The following is a 25,148-nucleotide window of genomic DNA, read 5'->3' as shown; positions in this document are numbered from 1 at the left end:
TTTTAGTAGTCTAAAACTGATTTCTGCGATGCATTTGGTGGAGCTTTCAATACTGCTTCAGTATGTTTTGATGGTCAACCTATTACACAAAAATTGAAAAAAAAAAAATATATATATATATATATACCAAAAATTGAAGGAAAAAAAAAAATATATATATATATATAGAGAGAGAGAGAGAGAGAGAGAGAGAGAGAGGGGCTTTTATGTGTGGAAAAATAGAAATTATGCATGGAATAAGAGGGAGAATGACAATTTTATAGCATGAGGATAAGAATAAGAAGAGTCAAAAATAAAGGAAGATAAAAAGATAGAATAATATTAATATTGAGAGTAGTGGGGATATGAAAAGTTGAAATGGAATGAGAAAGATTGAAGAAAGTTAAGGTAGAGAATAGTGGGGATATGAAAAGATAAAATGGAATTGAAAATTTAATAATAAATAAGAATAATTAAAAATAAGATAAATTAAATATGATATTTTGATTGTAATATAATAGAGTTTTTAATTCACTTTAAATGTTAAAAAATTGTATAAAAAAATTGGAAAAAAATTGATAATGACATGGCTGTTGACGTGACTCAATGGGAGCGTAGCAACATTAAACGCTACGTTTCAGCTTTTAGTAATATATAGATTGGGGAGCAATTACATATGTGCACTTATACATAATTACCTTTATAGTCTCATGAGGGCTGGATCAGTATGCAGTAGCAAAATTTGCTGAAAGTTTTGAGATGGTTCCTAAAACCCTATATATATATATATATATATATATATGCTGGGCTTAATGCAATGGAGGTCATATCTTCCCTATATGCTGAACATGCATCTGGTAATAGCAAAATGGGTATTGACTTGAAGGAAGGTGTTTGCAAGGATGTCTCAACCTTGTGTGTCTGGGACCATTACATCACTAAGTAAGCTGGTTCTCATTGTCTTGTCACCAATCATGCTTTTGTCAAAAACTTGTGTTGGTTATTGTAGTTCTGACTTCTGATGCGTGATGGTGAGTTTGTGTGCCAGCAAAGTTGCCTTTTTGTTTTAGATACCAAGTGACTGCCGACACGACCATTGTGACTGAAAAAGTGAAGGAAATGGATGAGAATTTTCATGTTTCTGAGAAGACCAAGACTGCAATTTCAGCTGCTGAGCAGACAGTCAGTAATGCTGGATCTGCCATTATGAAGAATCGGTATATTTTAACTGGGGCTACATGGGTTACTGGTGCATTCAGTAAGGTTGCCAAGGCAGCAGGGGAAGCAGAGCAGAAGGCAAAGGAAAAGGTCTTAGCTGAGGAAGATCAGGAGAAAAAAGTGAAAGGCTCTGCTCAGACCCATGAAACTGAATCCCCAAAAAATGAGCCCTCCAAAACCACACCGGCACAGGGATTGATCCTCTGAAACTCCAATACTAGCATACATTTTTGCGTACAAAGTTTAGGCTTTGTCATCATATTAAAGAATACCAATGCTTTGCTACTAGTCTGGAAGTGGTACATGTATAATGTGTTGTGGGTATCAGGATGCTTTATTATATATTTAACAAGGAAGTCATTATTTTCTGTCGTTTTAGTAGTGTTTGGCTCATGAGTCGCATATGTGTCTTGTGATTCAATGTCCTTCGAGGGCCATTCTAAAATTGTGCATCTATGTAATTATTTAATAGAAGTATAAAGAATAATGGAAGTTCAATTTTGATGTCGATATGAATAACAGAATTCTAAAAAGCTTTGTCCAAAATAATTGCTTGGTGGGATTTAATTACAGATATCTGATGTGGATGAAATTGACTTGGATGTGGTATGCAAAGCTGAAAAATTAGAAACTTTATTGCTACCTACGTTTTGACTGGATCCAGTTCTGTAGGCTCTCTTGCAAGGGTCCTGCAAGATTAGACTATGATTTTGGTTTCAATTGTACAGATAAAAACTGTGGGTTTTTGTAGTAATATAAAATTATTTTTCCACCTTCCCAACAGCCATGATCATGGATGCATTTCTCTTCAATTTGGTTATAGTTGAAGTCTGGATATTATTGAAGCTCAAAGAAGCAGCATAATAGGCTAACCAAACAAAGACATAGTATTTGCAATATTTTGATTGATGGCTACAAGCTTCCGCAGAGTCATGAGCATTTGTGATTTTCCAAGCTAAGATTTAAGTGATTTAAGTGGTATTGAACATTCACTTGAAACTGTTGTTATGCATGCTACTTCTAATTGCCAACATCACATAACTTTATGCATTACATTTTGCACGAACAATGGAGCAAGCCTCTAGCGAAGTATTTGATTGTGATGAATTGAACAAAGTAAAAGCAAATTGTGAACTTGGTAATATGTAACATGGTTAAGAAGAAGGTGGTTGGCCAGATAACATGGTGCATTTCAATTGGATTATGATGCTGGAAAGCTGAACTAAGGAACTTCAGAAGGGGCTACCAACACAAGTCCCCATTACAATGTGTATAGTGTTTTGCCACAGTGGTTTTGTTCGGAATAAATAAATAACATGGAATGATTAAAGCAACAACCAATCATTGTTTTTCCTTCTTGATTCAAAAACGCAATAGCAGCGTCAGCAGAGATAGGAAATACACAATTACACACTAGCAGATTCATTTGTTGTAAAATAATGGAATACAAATTACATTGAAGAAATTGTAAAAAGGAAAAAAAATTTGTTATTTATAGAGTTTTGAAATTAGTTCTCAAATTGGAAAAAAAAATATATATATATATATATTCCAGTGGAACTCGACTATTATATACTCGATTTCCAAACAAAATCTCGATTTTCTTTAAATTGGTTTGAAACTCGATTTCCATTTGGGTGGCATATTCGTAAATAAACTGCCAGACCAATTTACAAAAATGCCACTTAAATGGAAATCGAGTTTCAAAGACTCGATTTCTACTGGGATTTGTCCGAGACTTCAAAACTATTTACGGCCAATGCCATTGCAAAAATTCCCAGTGGAAATTGAGTCTCTGAAACTCGATTTCTATTTGAGTGGCATTTTTGTAAATTGGTCTAGCAGTTTATTTACGAATATGCCACCCAAATGGAAATCGAGTTTCAGAAACTTGATTTCCATTATCTTGGTGGGTTAACTTCCTGAAACATATTTAGGCTTACCACTGAAATCTCCCATAAGGTGTGAGCGTTTTGGAATTTGATTGTCGAAAAGATGGAGAATAGGCTTACCAGCTGGAAGAAATTGTATCTTGCAAAATGGGGGGAAGATCACTTTTATTAAGAGCACTCTTTTTTCTTATCACTGAAAAAAGAGTGCTCTTAATAACAGCACTTTATCCTCTCTTTTACATATTTTATGCTGTTATTTTGGTGTGCTGAAGTTTTTCTTAGGGATTTGTTCCTTGAGTGGCCATAGATGAAGGTGCTTATGTGGCTTCTTAATTGGGTGCTGGACATATCCTGAACCCTCGGTTGGAAGCAGTGGATAATTTCTTTGATGATTAGTATTCCTAAGGCCATTTTTTTGTTGATAAGTATTATTTTTTTTTTTTAATAAGTATTCTTAAGGCCATCTCGAAGATTAACATCCATGGAGATTAGCTAAAATGGAAAGTTCAAGGTTTGGTCCGTCTACTGGGTCTTAGAGGATTCTATAAGAACTCACTTGACCTGGAGGAGAATATGGAGTGTAAAGGCACCCCATATGGTTGCGTTCATTGCTTGGGTACCAACATTTGACAAAATTTTGACTGTGGATAATCTTTGAAAACTCTACCTAATTAATGACTGTTGACTAGTGTTGCACTTGCAAGAGTGATGGAGAGTTTGTTGCTTGCCATCTTTTACATTGTTCCTTGGCAATAACATGTAATCTTTTGTGTTTACTCTCTTTGGGATTTCTTGGGTCATGCCTGAGATGGGAACATGTGGTCCTTTGTGTTTACTCTCTTTGGAATTTTATATGGTGTTGAATGGTCTATGCATGTACTTGCTGAGATCCCTGTATGAGTGGTTTACTGTTTTGAGTAGCATCCATGTCAACTTCTTTTCTAGAGTTCATAAATTATAGATCTTATGAATTTGAGATTGTAATTATTTAGGAGTAGGCCAATTATTTTCTTGATCTATTTCCTCATTTGTAATAGTAGTTTACATATAAACTGTAAAAAAAATTTTAAAAAAAGAAGGGAAAAAAGAAAAAACCTTACCCATTAGTAACACACACATCTTGTGGGTCTTGAACTCACAACTTCACCCTCCACCTTGCTCTTAGAAGGGGGAGGATGTGTCATTTGAGCTAAAGCTCATTTTCAAACCTTTTGCCATCTTTACACATAAGATGATACAAACTGTGATTCTCTTTTTCCTTAAAATTGAATGTTTAGAGACTCGTAACTAGGGGTGTCCACGGGTCGGGCCGGGTCGGGTTTGTGCCCAACCCGGACTCGACCCGCTCAGGTCGGGTGGGAGAGAATCAGACCCACAACCGACCGCCGATCACCACGGGTCGAGTCGGATCGGATTCTAAAAAACGATCGGTCGGTTCGGTTGAAACCGACGAACGGCGGCGACAAGCGGAGAAGAACGAACCGTCGTCGGATTTGGTCGGAGGAGAGTGAAACCTCACCGATCAGAGCTTAAACATCGCCGGATCTAAGCCAAAGTTACCGATCTGAGCTTAAATGTCACCGATCCGAGCTTAACGTCACCGATCTGAGCGATGTTTTGAAAAATATCGCCGGATTTGAGCCAAAAATTGTCGGATCTAAGTAGATCTGAGCAAAATCGTCACCGGTCTAAGTGAAAGATGGCAAATCATCGACGGATTTGAACGGAGGAGGCTTTCATCTGAAGTGGTGGTCGGGCGGGTCGGGTGGCTGCGGTTTTAGAGGAGAAAACCTGCCACTCGACCCGCCGGAATCGGGTTTGGAGGATTGAGACCCGCGGCTGACCGCCGGAGTCGTCGGGTCGGGCGGCGAGCGGGTCGGTCCGGGCGGGTTTCTCGGTTTGGTCGGGTGAACGGGTTGCTTGGACACCCCTGCTCGTAACATCACTAATGCACAGACTTGAAGCATTATAACACAAAGATAGAAGTGAGGATTTTGTTTAAATTCATACTTTGTATGAAATCCTTCTTTTTAGTGGTCATTTTATAATTCCCTACAAAAGGGAAGGTGGCACTATAAAACACAAAGAAGTAAACGTCCATTTTCCACTTTTGATCATGAGCTATAAGTGTAGGTCTGGTTTGTTGAAGTATTCTTATGATCAAAGCAAATCAGAATTGTAATTACTGGCTCATTCATATTACAAAATTTGGTATTTGTATTCTTGTCAATGGGTTTTGATTGGCCTTTTCAAATGTTCTTCCGGTTGAAAGACATTGTTGCAGTTGGAGCAAACTACCATTCACAACTTCTAGCTAAACAATTTGGTTTGAGAACAGTAAGTTTTGTTGGGTATTCTTAATATTTTTGGTAACCTTTCTAGATGAGATATTTAATTTACTAAATTTCTGAAATATGTTTTCATCTCCTTGGTGTTTTTGCTGCCAATTCAGGTTGATTTGAATGATGTTGATAACATTGACATTGTGTTTGACGGGGTAGATGAAGTGGACTTCAACAAAAACCTGTTAAAGGTTTAAGATTCCTCATGGCATTTTTTTTGGGTGTGTTGGTTCTTTTGGTTTTTGTATTTTAATATTCTGATGTCTAATTAGATATACTGCTATTTTTTGTTTGCCAGGGAGGGGAAGCTGCTCGTACTGTTCAGAAGGTGAGTGAAATTTAAATTAATTGTTATTTACCCCTGAATTGTCTTAATGATATAATTCATTGGGAAAATGGGTGTTTTGTCTCTGCTAGACAACGGGAATCCTGTTATTAATGGCAAGATTCTAATAATTCAGGAATTATTAAAAGTTTTTTCATCACTTCCAGTGACACAGCTGGGTCTAAATCAAGTTTTAGCATTTATTTTGCATGTGCCAGCTGCTGGCAGATCATAGTTTTCTGCTTAGTTCTTTTAAATTCTTGGCTTCTTTGGTATTTTATTGGTTTCAATTTGATGTTCGAACCTTGGTTTTGGATGGTGTTTGATACTGACTTACATAAAGGCCTAATTATATATTATTACATGAAGTTTATTTTAAGAAGTTATTATCTTCATAATAAGCATATCTCATGTGGGTTATCTTAATTTCTTGACTTTGTGACAGCAGCAGTCCAGTTATTATCTTCATTATATCACCTTTGCACCAATGCATTAATTGTTCTTCATTGCATATCACCACAGCATCTTAAGTGACCCCTCCCTCATCATTTCTTCAAATAGTAGTCATCCCTATGCACACAAAGGAAGCTCTAGAAGTGAAAATAACAGACACATATATTTAAACCTAAAATTGAATTTTTTTGGGGGGGGGTAACAAAAGTTATGGATCTCCACTTGAGTACCTGGCATCCAGATTAAAGTTACAATATTGATCAAACTTATTTTTTATTCTGATAATTTTTCTTTTCCTAAATCAGGTGGTTTGTTCCATGGCAAATGTGTGCATAATATTAGCTGAACACCCAAAGGTTGTTCATCAGCTTCGTAGCAAGTTTCCAGTCACTGTTAGTAACTTCCCTTTGTGCTTAATCAGTTATTTTGTTTCTGTAGTTTGAGTTCTTCATAGTTGATATTGTTAATCATTGACGTGTTTAGTTATATATTTTTCTCATTTGCATTGATTAGTAATAGAAAATATTGAGCAGGAGAACTCAGTCCTATAGAAGAACCTTTTTTTTATTTATTTATGCCTTGATGTTTGGGTAAGGACCCTAATTTAGTTGGTACCATTTGAGAGACTTCGCTGTAGAGAATGATGATGTAATGATTTTCATTCACACTCATCTTAAGAAGATTTGGAATAACTCAATAGGATTTCAAATTGATTGTTGATATTGATCTCATGCAACGTGTCCAAAAAGTTGACAAGATGCGTTTTAGGTTGAAGTTCTCCCACTTGCCACATCGCCTGTTTCAAGGCAGCTTATTGCTCTTGGAGGAGGTTAGTTTTCACAGTGCCATTCCAAATATGAATTGAATGATGCAGTATTACCTGTTTATAAATCTTACAATTGCATTTGAATTTTCTTTGAGGGTTTTTTCCCCTTTAGGGTTGTTTATTTGTACCCCCTTTAATTACATTGGGAAGTTGTAATGACAGGATTGTCTGTTCTAATTTCCAGTTGTCAGTTCCCGGAGGGCATTTTCATGCCTTTTATTTGAGACTGGATGACACTATTATTATTTATTTGTAGATAAATATTTTTGAATTTTTTTTTTTGGGGTGGGGGGAAGAGGGAGTTATATAATTTACTTACTGTATTTCCTGTGAATGTTACAGTTCCTGAAATTCGATCTGCCCTAAGGAAGGATGGTCCAGTTATCGCAGATCTTGGGAATATGATTATAGATGTGAGTTATATTCTTATTACTATTTCCTCACTTTGTTTTCCCCAAATGAAACTTTGGTACAGAACTTTATGAACATGGATCCTCAAAGTCTTAGTCTATTTTTGGACTGGTGTAATAGTTTTGTTCATGTGTTGTGTTTTAGAACTTTACTGGTTAAATTCCCCTTTTGATTTTGTTGTCTTGGCTGCAAACTAACCAGCAGTTGTTTATATGCTTTTAAAGTGGACATCTGTATTTCTTTTCTTTTCTTTTTTAATTTTTAATTTTTAAGTCGCAAATTTTAGAATAAAAGCTCTTGTTTTGAAAATTGTAAGCTTGATATTTTCACAGGCTAATACTTTACAAACGTGAATCAGAAGTTTTTCAAATGGAAGAAACTTAAAAAGTAGACTTGCCTGCTCGGCTGTTCCATTTTTTTCAGAAAATTTGATAACTGAAAACAATTTATATCAGCTATTAGTTTTGAGGCAAGTAGGCTAAGTCGGGACAGTTTAATGTGGAATTTAGAATAGAACTATAATAGTTCTGGTCTTCCATGGTCTAGATGGCTAAAGCCTAAGGAATATTTTTACCGGGAGTTTTTCTACATAGAGCTGGATGGCAAGAAATATTTATAAATCTGACCCCAAGTTGTGTGGGATTAAGCTTTTTTGAGTTATGTTGAGTTTGTTCCCGGGAGGATGGAAGAGAAAGGACGGTTGGATATCTTAAATGTACATTTTAGTTTCATGTGGTACCCTTACCTGGAATCCATCCTTTCGGTTTCTGCCTTTATCAAATGCAGAATTAGTTTTGAGGCCTAGATTTGGAAGGCTGCAACTGCATATTGTCTAAAGCCTGCTTCACCATGCAGCAGTTGGCTGTTTCTTGGACCACCACACTCCTTTACCACCTGATCCATTGGCCTGAACATGGAATTGAATTGCATTCCTGACTACATGGATACTAATTTGTCATTGTCTTCTGGAGGTGATATAGCAAAAGAGGCATTTGTTTTCTCATTGAACATTAGATACTGATCTAAATCAAATATTAATTGATGCTCTAGTTGAAAGATCAGCTCATCCTTGGTTTGTTTGTTCGTTTCTTTATTTTTATCTTTTATGCTTTAGCAAACCCTTGTGTGATTGATTCCTGCCTCCCAGAATTGGCCCAGAAACCAACTTGCTTCAATATGTTTAAGGTTGTGGTTTAAGAATACTGACTAATGTTGTTAACTTGAGTTCTTGCTACCTCATCAGCTTCCCTGAATGGGATACAGAACCCAGCTGAGCTTGAGAAGAACATTGATGTGATACCGGGCGTAGTTGATAATGGTAAGAAACAACTTGCATTCCATTTTTCGCATATTCTTAGATCATGTTCTCTGTATTGCATCATATGCATATCCATCCAATTGCTTGATTACTTAATGAATCAAACTTGAACAAAGCGAAGCTTGGCTCAATACTTTCCTAAACACCAAAGATAATACCCTATATATTGAACATCATTATACACAAACTGAAGCTGCCTTAGCAGATTAATCATTTGGCTTGCTTATACACAAACTGAAGCTGCCTTAGCAGATTAATCATTTGGCTAGCAGTTTGCTGTGTTGCTAGATCCTTACCAGCACATAGAACCTAAGAAACAATCGCTCATCTTATCCTGTGACAGTTAAATTTTATCCCATACAAAAGAAGTAAGAAAAGACCAAGAAAGAAGCAGGCCTAAAATCAGAAAGAGACTACCAAGCGAAGGATTAGAGTGTCAAAGAACATGACAGTTACATTTCATGATATAATAGAAATAATTAAACTTTAAAAAGAAAGGCAATAAGCATTACTGGAATGTTACGAATATGCCCTGTGCACGTACCATTAATGCATTTGAACAATTCATGCATGCCAAGAAGCTAATCAATTGTTATATTCTTTAACTTCACACCATTTTGATTTAATAGTACTTTTGTTAGGGAGCATGTTAATTTTTTTTTTTTTTTTTTTTTTTTGTAATTGCATTTTTAACTTAATAACTACTTCCCTAAATATAATTTCAACAATGCTACATACAAAACATTTTACAATTCCAAAGGCCTTGTAGCTGAATTGGCATCTCCCCATGAACAAAGTGCTTGGGGGTTTAGGGGGGAAAGGGTTTGAATTGCGGGGTTAGTAGCATGTTGTAATTATCTTTCAAAAAAAAAAATATTACAATTTTTTTAAAAACTTATTAAGATAATAAATTGTAATTAGTGCAAATAACCTTCATTTGGAAACGCCACTAAAATACCCTTTCACAGTATAACAACAGCTATACAGAGAGATATTCATTTTGTTAACAGAACCTTGAATCTGGTGATGTCATTGACATCCAGAAAAACAAAAGCACTAGGATTTTAAGGAAGGAAACCAGTCATAAATCTCAAGGAAAAAGCTAAAAATTGATTTCCAAGAAAAGGAAAAAAAAAAAAAAGGAGGAAGAAAAACATATTTTGGCTCTATAAGATTGGACATGACCAAGGCTGGAACTTTCTAAAAGTGGTTCTTATGAGAATGAAGTTCCCAATTCACTGGATCAGCATGCTCAAAAGGAGTAAAATTATATTATGATGTGGAATCAAAATTGCTACAAAATGCCTCGTTCATAGACCTCATCTTCTTTTGGAAGGCCAAACTATTGTTTAAGATGTTCCAACCTTACTCCTCATTTACTGCATCTCCTGTTTCAATGTTCCTGAAGAAGTTTGTAAAATATTAGACACCAATCAAAAAACTTTATGGAGGGGAACATAAAAAGGGTAAAAAAAAAGCAACACCTCCTTAGTTTGGATACCCTGAAGAAGTTTGTAAAAGATTAGACAACAATCAAAAAACTTTATGGAGGGGAACATAAAGACGGTAAAAGAAAGCAACACCCTCCTTAGTTGGGATACCCTGTGTCTCCCAAGATTACATCGATGGGATTACAAGAGTAGCAATCCCGATCATACCAGAACACAAATCATGGCACACACCTAAATGCATTAGTAGTACCCCAATTGCTACCACTATAGGGGTAGACAAATTTATCTGGTCCTTATCAAGTTGAGGCGACTATGAGGTAAAAAAGGGTTATCACACTATACTTTATGTGCTGAAATGATGAAAAATCTAGCTAGTACCTCCAACCATAGGGCAGCCAATTGGAAGCACCTTTGTAGACTAAAACTATAGTCTTCCTATGGAAATTGTCATAAAGTACTACCCTTGAAAGCTTTTTCGGAAGCATCTATCTAGAATCTAAATGAATGGGAGGGTTAAGTTTTTTCCACATTGACTTGTTTGAGGTTTTTGTCAAGGGAAGGGTTCAAGACATGGGCTAAGGTTACGGAAGAGGGAAGAACTTTCTAATGTCAGTTTTAATGTGGAATATCTCAAGGGACACTTGGCAAATCAATTGATCGCCAATTTGAGTATATAATAATAATAATAATAAAATAAAAAAACATCTTTGAAAGACTTTAACATGATTAAAGAACTACATGATTTTATTAATCTTTATCAAATTGAATGGTTGCATTCCTGGCCATTCAATACTTAAAAAAATGGTCAAAGCTATTCAATACTAAAAAAAGCTACATATCAAATATTACCATATAAAATTTCATTTCTAACAGGAAAAATAAAATCTAAACCATATATCTCAATCAAATAATATAACCAATTAATGAAGCATAGAAAAAAGGGAAAAAAAAAAAAAACACTAAAACTCGAATCCTTTATATCTGTATTAGATCAACATCGTCCAATAAAAGAAGGCTACCGAAGCATATTTCTCTGGCATATAGTTTTTCCGAAAAATTTGTGGTTGTAATAGTCTTTTCTGTTTCCTTCTCTATATCACGCAAAATTAGCATGCTAGGGGAATTCTCCACCTCTAACAGCATTTCCTTTCCATTACTGTGCAAATAAACAGCCTTCAAGTATTCAAAAAATGTCGGATTTGATTCTTGCTCGATTTTGTAGAATCTTGTCCAAGAACTATTTATCCCGTAGTTGTTCAACACCCAAACTTCATTATAAGTTTTGCCATTATTTTTTAACACAGTGGTAAAGCAAACTTTTTCTTTTATTACCTCTAGATGGCACATTCTATATCTGTTGGCGTCCAATAGAGCCAACGTCTTAGTGAGGGTCAAGGGGGGTGGTGTACTAAAGTATGCAGGAGGACTCATGGGTGTGGATTATGGAAAAGCATTTATGGAGGGTGGGAGAGCTTCTCTAAGCATCTGTCTTTTGTAGTGGGTGAAGGAACTCGTATCCGTTTTTGGCATGATAGGTGAATTGGAGATAATACTCTTAAAGATCTCTATCCTGAGCTTTATGTGTGGTCAGCGGTCAAGGATACTTGTATCTCTAAGGTTTTGTGGACTCCAGAAGGAGGTACTGTTAAAGTATGGGATTTAAGGTTTTATAGAGCTTTTAAAGATTGGGAGCTAGCTGCATCTTATTCTCTATTCCAGCTTATCCAAACTCATATTCCTCGAGGTGATAGGAATGATACTCTTGGCTGGCGGCTAAAAGGTGATGGTAAGTTTGACATCCGGTCTTATTACCATGCAATTCGGGGTGCTTTGAATTCTTTGTTTCCTTGGAAGGGTGTTTGGAAACCAAAAATTCCTAGGCGAGTGGCGCTCTTTTTATGGACAGCTGCACATGGTCGGATCCTCACTTTGGATAATCTAATGCTTAAGGGTCGCCCATTGGCTACTTGGTGTTGTATGTGTTGTTGTGATGGGGAGCCGGTAGACCATCTTCTTCTTCATTGTCCTGTTACTCATTTCCTATGGACTTTTATGCTTCAGGCTTTTGGGATTCATTGGGTTATGCCAGGTTCAGTGGCGGGTTTGTTATCTTGTTGGCATCAGTGGCTTGGGAAACATAATTCGAACATTTGGAATTTGGTTCCAGTGTACTTGATGTGGATTGTGTGGTTGAAACGAAATCGCCGTTCCTTTGAGGACATTGAGAAGACAATGGACGAGTTAAAGGTTTTATGCCAATGGAGTCTTTTGGAGTGGTCTCGTTGTTGGGGTTTTACTGATTGTTCTTCTATCACTGAGTTTATGCTTTCCCTTAGCTTAGTTTCTTGATTTCTCTTTTTGTTGTGCTGTTTGTTCTATATTTTCTTGTTGTTCATCATCATGAACAACTTGCACTTTTCCTTTTTTCTCATTAATAATAGTTTTCTGATTACCTATCCAAAAAAAAAAGGGATTAAAACAAATAACGGAGTATTTGTTTGATTCCAAAAGCGACCAATGTAGGGATTCGTTTACACAAATAGAACGACTCCAATTTACTCCAAGATTTGTAACCGGCCAAACTTCTTGAATTTGTTTCCAAGAATGCATATTAAGACCATACATTTTTACTTCGGGCCTTTTCTTTTGAAACTCTACCACTCTCAGCACCTTGTAGTCATCATTTACGTCATAACCAAACGTAAATCTAGTTTCAAACTCCAACTTAAAAAGGTTGGATATAAAATCTTCAGGCAAAATTTTGTATCTTCTTATAAATGGGTTCCAAATAACGAACTAAGTTCTCTCATTCTGATCACTGAGAAGACAAACTAATCGTTGGCAATAACGAATGTCTGCTGAGTGTAGCGGCGGGTAGATTTCAACAGCATTTCCAAGAACTTTGTTCTTGAAACTAGCGGTGTATATTTGCAAAAGCCTTTTATAGTCTTTATGATGAATTAGAATCTCGGAGTGTGTTTTGGTTTGGATGGCATAATGCACTTGCATCTTGATAAAATATGAAGATGATATCCAGTTATGCCACTCCAATGAAATATTGCAAAAATGAATAAGGGTTTTTAAAGGTAATTGTAAAAGAATTTTGGAGGTGGTGATTATCATTAGTAGCAAATTGGAGTCTGAGAGTGAGTGTCATTTTTGGATAGAGAGAGAGTAGAGAGAGAATGAAGAGAGGGAGTAGAGAGAGTAGAGAGAGAATGGAAAAGCGAAATTTCAAATTGTGTTTAAAAGCAACTAAGGCCAATGACAGTTTTGTCCTTGTGAAGACTCGTATAATATCAGGGGAAATACCATGGTCCCATTTGGATTTTTGTTGGAACTCATTTCCTCTCCCTCTGAGTAAATAGTTAGTTTCAGTTGAGATATTATAGGCTATACTCATTTGGATATATCGCAAATAAATATATCCAAACTCCGATTTGCTATTAATGATAATCAAAGTGGCATAACTGGATATCAAGATGTAAGTGTATTATGCCATCCAAACCAAAACACACCCCGAAATTATGATTCATCACCAATACTATAATGGGTTTTTGCAAATATACACTACTAGTTTCAAGAACGAAATTCTTGGAAATGCCGTTGAAATCTACCTGCCACTATGCTCAACATACATTTGTTACTGCCGTGGATTAGTCTATCTTTTCTGTAAGGTTGAATTTATTCAACCATCTAATTGGCTTTATTCCGTGCCAAATTTGCTTGTAATTCAGCATGTAGTAACCCTGTATTTAGGTGGGTTTGTTGTAAGGGTAGTGAGTGAGATAGAGTGAAGTTTGCTCAAGAGTGTGCAAGAAAACAGAGTGTCGCGGCTGGGACTCGCGGGTGAACTCGCGGCTGCAAGCCGCCAGAAGCTGCACACGTGCCAAGTATGCTGGAAGATGAACAGTCATGCTAGCTGGAGCACTACAGGACAAAACAGGACAACTGGCCATACGGTTAACTCGCGACTGGATCTCGCGACTTGGTCAAGCCGCGAGGTCAAGCCGCGAGCCACCCCTGTTTTGCCAAAACCTGACGTTTCACATTCCTCTCCACTCCAGTATAAATACCCCTTTAACCCACGATTGAAAGAGAGCTTCCAGAGAGAATTTTGAGAGAGAAACCCTAAAGAAAAACCAGATTGTTTCACCCACAATCTATACCTTAGAGTCTCTTCAAATTCCCTTACTCTCTTCCTCTCCATTGTCAAAACCTTGAGAGGCATTATACCAAACCTGATTCTCACCATCATCATATCTGTGAGACAGTCGTTTGGAGTTCTGGGAAGCAGTTAGGAAGGAGCCAATCTTCATTGGTTGATGCTACGGTCTAGTAGCGGAATCCGGGAAGCTAGAAAAGAAAAAGGTTCGACGCAACCTCGTTGGAGCAAGAAGCTTGGAGGGCTTAGGTGCACTGGGTAGATTAGGCTTGGAGGGTCTATTGCTATCCTTGTATCCCAACTGTATTTTCTAGTGGATTGATTACCGCTTGGAGGGCGGCGGAGAGGTTTTTCGCCGAGGTCTTCGGTTTCCTCTTCGATAACACATCGGGTGTTATCTTTGTGTTTGCATCTTCCTTCCTCTCTATCTCTGCCTTTACATTATCTGCTGTGGTTTTATTTTGTTATGGCTTAGATAGTTGTTTAACCAATTTCATATTATAGCATATGTTAAGTTTCCGCACACTAGTTGTTTGACATATTGCTTATGTTGGTTAAGTTGGTTTTTGGGGGTCTAAACGTTCAAAAGTGTTTTTGTACACGTTTTTGAACTTTCAATTGGTATCAGAGCGGGTACACTGCTGTTGGTTTCATTACCATTGTGTGATCCTTGACTCCCTTTTGAGATGGATAGGTCTCAATCCCTTAATGCACCTCCATATTTTGATGGTAGTAATTATGCTTTTTGGAAGGTTCGTATGAGAGCTTTTCTGTGTTCTATTGATGAATCCGTTTGGGATGCTGTTGAGATTGGTTGGACCAAACCTGAGGCAGCCAAATCCACATGGGATAAGGCAGCACTTGCTGCATCTAATGCTAACAGTAAAGCACTCAATGCTATTTTCTGTGGTGTGTCTCCAGATGAATTTCACAGGATTTCTCATATTACCATTGCCAAAGAAGCATGGGAAATTCTGGAAACAACTTATGAAGGCACGAAGAAAGTGAAAGACACCAAGTTACAAATGCTGACCACTCGGTTTGAGGAGCTCAAAATGAGTGAGGATGAGTCTTTTGACTCTTTCTATGGGAAACTAAATGAGGTGGTAGTCAGTAAGTTTAACTTGGGGGAGAAAACGGAGGACTCAAAGATTGTAAGGAAGATCCTTCGATCATTGCCGGAAAGTTTTCGTGCTAAAGTGACAGCCATCGAAGAGAGCAAGGATCTTGACGACATCAAAGTACAGGAGCTGGTTGGTTCTCTGCAGACTTATGAGATGTCGCTGCCCAATCAACGGAAGAGTAAATCCCTTGCTCTAAAGACCATTAATGAGAAGGTGGAAGATCAAGACTCATCGGGAGAAGATGTGGTTGACAAAGATGTAGCCTATCTTGTTAAAAATTTCAGAAAGTTTTTGAAATTCAAAAATAATGGGAAATTTGATGATAAGAGAAAATTCCAAAGTTCTGGAAGGGAGAAGAGGGATTTCAAAAAGAAAGATGGAAAAGAATCCCAACCCACACAAGGTGTCACTTGTTTTGAATGTAACGGGCATGGACACTTTAAGAAGGAATGTCCTAATTATTTGAAATCGAAAGGCAAGGTGTATGCCACGACCTTGAGTGACTCAGATTCGTCTGACTCAGAATCTGAAGAGAGCTGCGATGGAGAAGGGAACTATTCAGCTTTCATGACTATTGCTCATGTTGAGTCTTCGGATGAGTTGAATTTGCTTGTTCGAGACCTTGGAGAACATAGTGATGATGAATCACTAGGAATTGTTGAAGAATCAGAAGCTGAAGAAGAAGAAAGCACAGCAAATCTTCAAGAGAATTATAACTCACTCTTGGAGAAGTCGGGTGAATACACAAGGGTGGCCAAGGCTGCTGTGAGAAAAATGAAGAAGGCTGAGGAGGACTACAAAAGTCTCCTAATTCGATATAGGGAGGCCAAATGTGAGATAGAAACACTGAATGGTGAGTTGTCCGAAACTTACACTAAAGTGAGATTTCTTGATAATGAGGTTGTGCAAGCAAATGCTAAAATAGAGAGGGTCACCACCAAGAAGCTAGATGATGTTATATCATCTCAAAAGAGCTTTTCAGACAAATCCGGACTGGGATATACCGGAGGAAGTAGTTCATCTAGGAATGTCACTAAAGAAGTGAAGTTTGTAAAGGCCAAAGATCCAGTTGTAGCTGACCTTACTGGTGTGAAGCTCGAGGTGGAGGAGAAGAAGAATGTGGTGGACCAATGGATGCTGAATCATCGTAATCAGTCTGTGGGAAGGTCTGAATCTCGTGCCAAGTCACGTCCACGACCACAAAGAGGTCCTAGAGGAACGTATGTGTGCCATTATTGCGGACTTCAAGGGCACACTCGACCAAATTGCCAAAAGCTGAGAGCAAAGAACAGTGCAACTCCTCAAAGGTCAGGAGGACCCAGAAATAATAGAAGAATTTGGGCAGGTGATCAATCTAGAGGTCAAAATGGAGATCCCGGAATGATGAACGTGATGAAGATGATTGGTGCATTCACCAACTGCTTGGAAAGCTTCTCACGAAGGTTTGAAAGCCCTAACTCCCGTACCCAATCCTATAAGGAAATCACCCCAAACGCAAGTGACGTGCGGGTGAATAAGGGTACTCATGCATAAGCATTACAACATGTCCATGCATTAATACTTCCTATGCTTTGTGACTATGTTTGTCTGGTATGCTTGTTGTTTTTGATTTTGGTTGTTTGCTTATCTTCTTGTGAATATTTCTTGATTTTGTTTTATCATTCTTTTTGTTTCTTGTGTCAAAAATCCAAAAATCACATAAAAATTAGAAAATCAAAAAGCTTGATTGACTTCGTTGGGTTTTGTCTCAAAACTTGTTTTGCCTTGTACCTTTGTGCAAATGGCTTTGTGCATTTTCGAGCATTGCTTGTTTTCATGCACTCATATCTCTGTGGGAAAAATCTTGAAATCTATGTGATTGTTGTAAATAGATCTTCAAACTTGTCATGAATGATTAGTGAATGGTTATGTTGATCTTGAGACATGCATAGACTTGTGTCTATATATCTTCCCACTTTTTATTTTTGTTTTGAAGAGCTCACCAAATGTAAATCTCCAAATGAATAGAGATATTGAGCTGCAAAAGCTTGTCGCACATTCTAGTATTTGACTAGGAAAAAGGATAAGCGACCTTATATTAAAAGTGAATGTTCATTCAAAAAGGCCAAAGGCCTGTTCTTCAAAGAGAAATGTTATATATCCCTCTCACAATGAGAGATGATTGCTTCAAAAGATCAAAAGATCAAATGTTATGATTGAAAGTGGAGTCAAATGAAAAGCTCCAAGTTATGATTATCAAATTATGTGGGAGGTCATATATACATATTTCTATAATTGAGATGGGTCACATGATCTAGTGCTAATTGTGTATGCCTTGGTTGAATTGATCATTGAAACTTCACATTAGACAAAGGACTATCTCATTGTTGATACCCACACACAACACACAAGTTTATGTTCAATAAATGCCATATTCATTTGTGTGATTGTACTTGATAAAATGTGTTTTTACATGCTCAATCTTTGTTAATTCAAGCACAAAAAGATTTTTGAGTGTTTTAGGTGTTTTTGGAAAGTATTTTGTTTGAAAAATCTGAAAATTTCAAAAATACAGTTTTGTCCTGTTTTGGCGGCTCAGTCGCGGGTATGTCAAGTCGCGAGCCTCAGTCGCATCTTCGCTGGTCATTTTTGGCGACTTGTTCGCGAGTGGAAGGTCCAGTCGCGAGGATCACTCAGAGATTTTCGCGACTCAGCTCGCGACTCACTCGCGGGTAGACCTTCCAGTCGCGAAAAACACTTAGAAAAATTTTTCAAAATTTTGTTCTTGAGTGCTTTGGCGGCTTGAGCTGGCGACTGTGTGGCGACTTAATCAAGTCGCGAAAATCGCGTGTTTTGCAGAAACAGGAGCAGTTTTTAAACCTCTTTCAGTTTTCCCTCGAACTTTTGTAACTGTTCATCTTCTCTTTAAAATTTTTTTTCCCTTCCAAACACTTCGTGAATCCATTTTTCAAACCCCTTTGGTGCTTCGTTTCTTATCCAAATCATCAAGAAAAGGTATGGGTTTTGCTTTCTCAATCTCAGTTTCTTTTTCCTGCATATTTCTGTTACTGTTTGGACTGGTATTGTATTCGTTATACTTATCTCTATGTGTAATGGGTTTGGAGTGTCTTGTTTGATATTGTTCTCACCTGTTTTCATGCTGAGCAGTCACAATGTGTATTTCATTGTTCTGATTTTTTGCCAATTATTGAATCTGAGAATCTTTTCTGAAATGGGTTTGGTGTCTATTTGACTTACTCATTACACTTGCCTGAATATTGATGTTGGTGTTTGTTTTTGGTTACTAAGTTGATATGATAACATAATGTATGTTTCTCAACCACGTGCTCCAGTGTGGATGTTTGGTTTCTTCATGTTGAAATACTTTCCCCTTGTTCATGTCTCTGATGGAGTGACTTTTGTTATCTGCTCTAAATGTTCAAATGTTGTATCTGATTGCATATCATGGTCATGTTAACCTGTCTAAATGACAGTGTTGTCAGTGGTACTTTCTTTCTATGATTTGTTGCAATATCACCAATGTTGCTGCACATGTTAGTTTGTGCTTCTGTGTATTGTGAGTTGTTTTGGTTGGGTTTGTACTATCTTCAGTTTGTGGTTATATATTGAAATATTATTCACACTGAACCTTGTTGACAATCATCTTGTGGGGTATTGTTGTTTGGTTCTTTGCTGTTGGCCTGTTCTCTTGCAGATGTCTCGTCGATCTTCCAGGGGTAAAGATACTGTTGCTGACGAACCAGCAACACCAGTTGCTAAAAGGACTCGTCTATCATCTCAGGCATCTCAAGATCCCAATGAGGATAGATTCAGAGTTCCCCTTAACTCACACGCCTACTCAAATGTGTTTGACAAGTCAACCACTATAGTGGAACGGGTAGTAGAGTTCAACACCTTAGGGACTACTTTCATCCCTCGAATCTTTGAGAAACGAGACTGGGCAAACTTGTTCGGAAACTTTGATGATCCAATGGATGAGCTGGTCAAAGAATGCTTCTCCAATGCAACTGATCTTGGACCTAACCTCATTTTCTAGGTCAGAGGAACAGAGTTTTGTGTTACCCCAGACTCCATCGCAGATCTTCTCGGCATCACCAGGCCTCAGAATGTGAATTTAACTCCCTATGATGAACGAAATCCAGAGGTTGGAGAAATTTTACAAATCCTAGGACACGATCATGAGGTATCCAGTGCAGGAACTTCCATCAGCACCGCAAAGTTTGCACCTGAGCTGACCACACTGAAGTTGATCATGTTCACCAATCTCTACCCATTGTCCAACACTACATTCATCAATCTTGGGAGAGCTATATTTCTGTGTGATCTCATTACAGGAGCCCCCATTGATATATGTGCTCACATCTACTACAACTTGAGGAAGACCGCGTGTTGATCTACAGCTCGAGGAATCATTCCATTTTGCAGTCTCGTCATGAAACTCATTCTTAGTGCAGGCATTACTCCTCCTGCAGATGATAAAATGTTGACTCGTCAACGTCCCATTTCCTTATTCACTCTTCAAGCGAGCAGAAGTCACTCCTCTAAATCACCAAGAAGTGCTCACATCTCTCCGGTTACTCCATCTGCCCCTGACTCAGAGACACCTGCACATACCACATCTGCATCACGTGTTGTTCCTGAAGCTTCACCGGCTGGTATTCCGCAAGCACAAACTGCTCCTCATACTGACAGAGTTGGCAGTGTACTTTAGCATATTCAGAAACGCGTTGATGAGCTTGTGGCACTTCTCTACTCCACAAACAACCATGTCCAAATGCGCCTCGAGACTATGGAGAATCAGCTTGATAAGATTCAACGAAAGTTGGACGAGAGTCTTTAGCTATTCGTGACAAAAAGGGGGAGAGCATTCAGTAAGGGGGAGAAAAGTTCAAAGGGAAGTGTGCATAGTGATAGGGGGAGTACACACATACACACATACTTTTGTCATTCTTTTGTTTTTAGTCTTATCTTCTAAACTTATGGTTATGGTTTTGATACACTGTGTTTTGGTGTATAGATGTTTCTAACTCTAAACTTATACTCTTGGTTTAAACTTCAATATATGTTGATGATGTTTTTCAGGAAGTTATTGGTTTGTACCCATGTGCTTTTGTAAGCTTTTAGGGTTAATGTTTTATGCATAGTTTGTAGGCTTTATGGTATATACCTTGCTTAAGTGCAGCCTTTATGCTATGTTGAAATCAGTACTTTAATCTAAATGTTCTGCATTTTGGTTTATGTACTGTCACTCTTGTGCCCTTGTAGGATTGTTCCTAGATGCATATGCCTTGTGTGCTATGCATTGGTTGAGTGTTGAGCATACAAGTGTCTTGCCTTGTGCTTGTTAACTTGTATGTCTTTGTGTTCATTCCAAGTGTGAATGAGCACTGTGATCACTATCTTGTGGTGTTCACTTGGTTGATCAAGCCATGGTTTGTTTATTAACTCCATCTTTGCTTGATCTCATATTGCCTGTTTCATATGCATTTATAATTTTCTGCTTACAATGATCATGGTGTATTGTTGTGTTTCAGGAGTTTATGTTCATATGATTCAAGTGCTTCACAGCTTCTAGAGTTAGGTGTGAGTGAGTTTTGTTCAACTGTTCCCAACTCACATGTTAAGTCTAGAGTCTGTTTTAGGGTTTTGTCACGGAATAGCCAAAGGGGGAGATTGTAAGGTTGAATTTATTCAACCATCTAATTGGCTTTATTCCGTGCCAAATTTGCTTGTAATTCAGCATGTAGTAACCCTGTATTTAGGTGGGTTTGTTGTAAGGGTAGTGAGTGAGATAGAGTGAAGTTTGCTCAAGAGTGTGCAAGAAAACAGAGTGTCGCCGCTGGGACTCGCGGGTGGACTCGCGGCTGCAAGCCGCCAGAAGCTGCACACGTGCCAAGTATGCTGGAAGATGAACAGTCATGCTAGCTGGAGCACTACAGGACAAAACAGGACAACTGGCCATACGGTTAACTCGCGACTGGATCTCGCGACTTGGTCAAGCCGCGAGGTCAAGCCGCGAGCCACCCCTGTTTTGCCAAAACCTGACGTTTCACATTCTTCTCCACTCCAATATAAATACCCCTTTAACCCACGATTGAAAGAGAGCTTCCAGAGAGAATTTTGAGAGAGAAACCCTAAAGAAAAACCAGATTGTTTCACCCACAATCTATACCTTAGAGTCTCTTCAAATTCCCTTACTCTCTTCCTCTCCATTGTCAAAACCTTGAGAGGCATTATACCAAACCTGGTTCTCACCATCATCATATCTGTGAGACAGTCGTTTGGAGTTCTAGGAAGCAGTTAGGAAGGAGCCAATCTTCATTGGTTGATGCTACGGTCTAGTAGCGGAATCCGGGAAGCTAGAAAAGAAAAAGGTTCGGCGCAACCTCGTTGGAGCAAGAAGCTTGGAGGGCTTAGGTGCACTGGGTAGATTAGGCTTGGAGGGTCTATTGTTGTCCTTGTATCCCAACTGTATTTTCTAGTGGATTGATTACCGCTTGGAGGGCGGCGGAGAGGTTTTTCGCCGAGGTCTTCGGTTTCCTCTTCAATAACACATCGGGTGTTATCTTTGTGTTTGCATCTTCCTTCCTCTCTATCTCTGCCTTTACATTATCTGCTGTGGTTTTATTTTGTTATGGCTTAGATAGTTGTTTAACCAATTTCATATTATAGCATATGTTAAGTTTCCGCACACTAGTTGTTTGACATATTGCTTATGTTGGTTAAGTTGGTTTTTGGGGGTCTAAACGTTCAAAAGTGTTTTTGTACACGTTTTTGAACTTTCATTTTCAATGATTGGAACGAGAGAACTCAGTTCGTTATTTGGAACCCATTTATAAAAAGATACAGAATTTTGCCTAAGGAATTTATATCCAACCCTTTTAAGTTGGAATTCGAAACTAAATTTACATTTGGTTATGACGTTGTAAACGAGCACTACAAGGTGCTAAAAGTGATAGAGTTTTAAAAGAAAATGCCCGAAGTAAAAATGTATAGTCTTAATATGCATTCTTGGAAACAGATTCAAGAAGTCGCTAGGCTACAAATCTTGGAGTAAATTGGTGTTGTTTTGTTTTTGTAAACGGATCCCTGCATTGGTTGCTTGTGGAATCAAACAAATACTCTGTTATTTGTTTTAATCTAGCTACGGAAAAGTTTAAGTGCTATAAGACGTCGGCTCAACTGGACGCCAACGAATACAGAACGTACCATCTAGAGGTAATAAAAGAAAAATTTTTCTTTACCATTGTGTTAAAAAATGAGGGCAAAACTTATAATGAAGTTTGGGCGATGAACAACTACAGGATAGACAGTTCTTGGACAAGATTCTACAAAATCGAGCAAGCATAAGAACCAACATTTTTTGAATACCTGAAGCCTGTTTATTTGTACAGTAATGGAAAGGAAATGCTGTTAGAGGTGCAGAATTCCCCTAGCATGCTAATTTTGTGTGACATAGAGAAGGAAACAAAAAATATTGTTTCAAACACAACTTTTCCGGAAAAACTATATGCCACAGAAATATGCTTCGGTAGCCTTTTTTACTAGACAATGTTGATCTAATACAGGTATAAAAGATTTGAGTTTTAGTGTTTTTTTTTTCTTTTTTCTATGCTTCATTAACTGGTTATACTACTTTATTGAGCTATATGGTTTAGATTATATTTTTCCTGTTAAGAATGAAAATTTATATGGTTATATTTGATGTGTAGTTTTTTTTTTTAATATTGAATAGCTCCGACCATTTTTCTTAGTATTGAATGGCTAGGAAAGCAGCCATTCAATCTGATAAAGATTAGTAAAATCATGTAGTCCTTTAATCGTGTTCAAGTCTTTCAAATGTCCATTTATTGTGTTACATTTAAATAGTATACTAGAGGAATATAGGGGGTAACATATTAACTAATCAACTAGATCAATTACCTTAAGACATAACCACTGCACCCCAAAGATTTTATTTTTTATTTTTTTAGATATCATATACTCAAATTGGTGATCAACTGATTTACCAAGTGTCCCTTATTCCACATTAAAACTGACATTAGGAAGTCCTTCTCTCTTCCGTATAACCTTAGCCCATGTCTTGACCCCTTCCCTTGACAAAAACCTCTAACAAGTCAATGTGGAAAAAACTTGAGCATCCCATTCATTTAGATTCTAGAGAGATACATCTGAAAAAACTTTCAAGGGTAGTGCTTTATGACACAGTTTCCAAAGGAAGATTGTAGTTTTAATCTTTAAAGGTGCTTCCAATTGACTGCCCTGTGGTTGGAGGTGCTACATGTGATGCCCCAATTTTTTTTTACAAAATTTGATATTTGGAAAAGTTGATGCTGAGATGGATACAACATCGTGGGAATTTACAGTGATGCAAAAGAGTTGGCAAGGTCTTTTGTTAAGTTGTAATTTCTAACAGCCCACTGTCTTTGTAAATGGGCTGCAAAATGTATAGCTTTTGTGTTTTCCTTAGCTTTGTATTCCTCCCTTTCTTGGGAAAAAGATTTTTCTGTTCTTTTGATTCTGTTAAATAAAACTCTGGTTTATTTATTTCTTTATATAAAACAAGTAATCAACTAATTTACTCACTTTGTGGGGGCAACCTTGTTACCACTTTCATATAAACTTGGTTTGCACATTTTGTAATTCAAAACCAGTACACAAGAAAAACAGATTCATAGTAATTGAAACAACAAAATTCACTATATGAAGTATGAAGAAAAGGACAAAAATGTAATAGAAAAAAGACTAACAGAGTAATGACTAACATTGATTCTATTACAATTAGAGTGACTTATATACAAAGAGGGTGTGCTATTTATAGACATGGATTTGACTCGTATAAGACGTTGGCTAACTACAATTGGCTACAGCCAAACCACAATCTGTCATTTAACAGTTTCTAATTTACTCACTTGTGGGGGCAACGTTATTATCAATTAAAATCTAACCTTAGTTTTCATAATTTGTAATTCAAATCCAGAACACAAGATAAATACATTCACAGTAACTTAAACAACAAAATTCACAATATCAGGTAAACTTGGGGAGATGGTGTTATAAATTGGATTCCTTCTAAGACAGGCTAGTGCACTTGTAGTTCAACTTGGAATAAAATTTGTACAGCTTGGATGAAAGGTGCAAAATGGTAAGGTTGCCTGATGACATTTCTAGCATATGCATTCATTAGCATGTTGCCTGTTAATGATAGACTCTCCTCTAGATACAGAGGTGCTCTGGGAATATCTGGGAGACTTGTGTATTTTCTATAGAAGCCAAATTAAGAGTAGAAACCATCTGTTTTTGTGTTATTTTTTCACTAGGATTTTGGCAACAAGTTTTGAAATTGTGTTCTTTCACTAGGAGATCAAGGGAAGAAGATTTAGAATGAAGCTATGTAAGATTCCTTGGGCTGCTACAATCCACCACATATGGCTGCAAAGAAACACAAGGATTCATGATGACAATTTCAAGATAGGAGGCATTTTCGACCCATTAAAGTTGATGTTAGAAGGAGGGTTGTTTTTGTTAAAAAGGAGAAGAAATTGCATCTCTTTTAATCAAAGTTACATTTTGAAGTAAGAGAGCAAATCAATCCAAAAGCTTGTTGGCAATTACCATGCTATACAATCTACTTCCTTTGAACA

At 37.4% G+C, this 25,148-nt stretch overlaps 2 protein-coding genes across 3 annotated transcripts; both read left to right on the top strand.

Moving 5' to 3' along the window:
- Positions 1-796: 796 nt before the first annotated feature.
- Positions 797-1,464, top strand: LOC126691355 (binding partner of ACD11 1-like). The gene is made up of 2 exons (XM_050386407.1): positions 797-869; positions 1,016-1,464. The coding sequence occupies exons 1-2, from the start codon at positions 797-799 to the stop codon at positions 1,402-1,404; spliced, it is 462 nt and encodes a 153-aa protein (XP_050242364.1). The 3' UTR covers positions 1,405-1,464.
- Positions 1,465-3,972: 2,508 nt separating this feature from the next.
- LOC126693355 (uncharacterized) lies at positions 3,973-25,148 on the top strand. 2 transcript variants are annotated; one of them, XM_050389303.1, is made up of 8 exons: positions 3,975-5,426; positions 5,542-5,622; positions 5,730-5,759; positions 6,515-6,601; positions 6,978-7,038; positions 7,378-7,448; positions 8,690-8,764; positions 24,865-25,148. In XM_050389303.1, exons 1-7 carry the CDS (start codon positions 5,319-5,321, stop codon positions 8,696-8,698), a joined length of 447 nt encoding a protein of 148 aa, XP_050245260.1. In that variant the 5' UTR covers positions 3,975-5,318; the 3' UTR covers positions 8,699-8,764; positions 24,865-25,148. The 2 variants fall into 2 exon arrangements, with proteins under 2 accessions (XP_050245259.1, XP_050245260.1); XM_050389302.1 differs by lacking the exons at positions 8,690-8,764; positions 24,865-25,148 and having other exon boundaries at positions 3,973-5,426; positions 7,378-7,621.

The sequence above is a fragment of the Quercus robur genome, chromosome 7 (assembly GCF_932294415.1).
Source record: "Quercus robur chromosome 7, dhQueRobu3.1, whole genome shotgun sequence".
Classification (NCBI taxonomy): domain Eukaryota; kingdom Viridiplantae; phylum Streptophyta; class Magnoliopsida; order Fagales; family Fagaceae; genus Quercus; species Quercus robur.
This window is presented reverse-complemented; position numbering and strand designations above follow the sequence as displayed.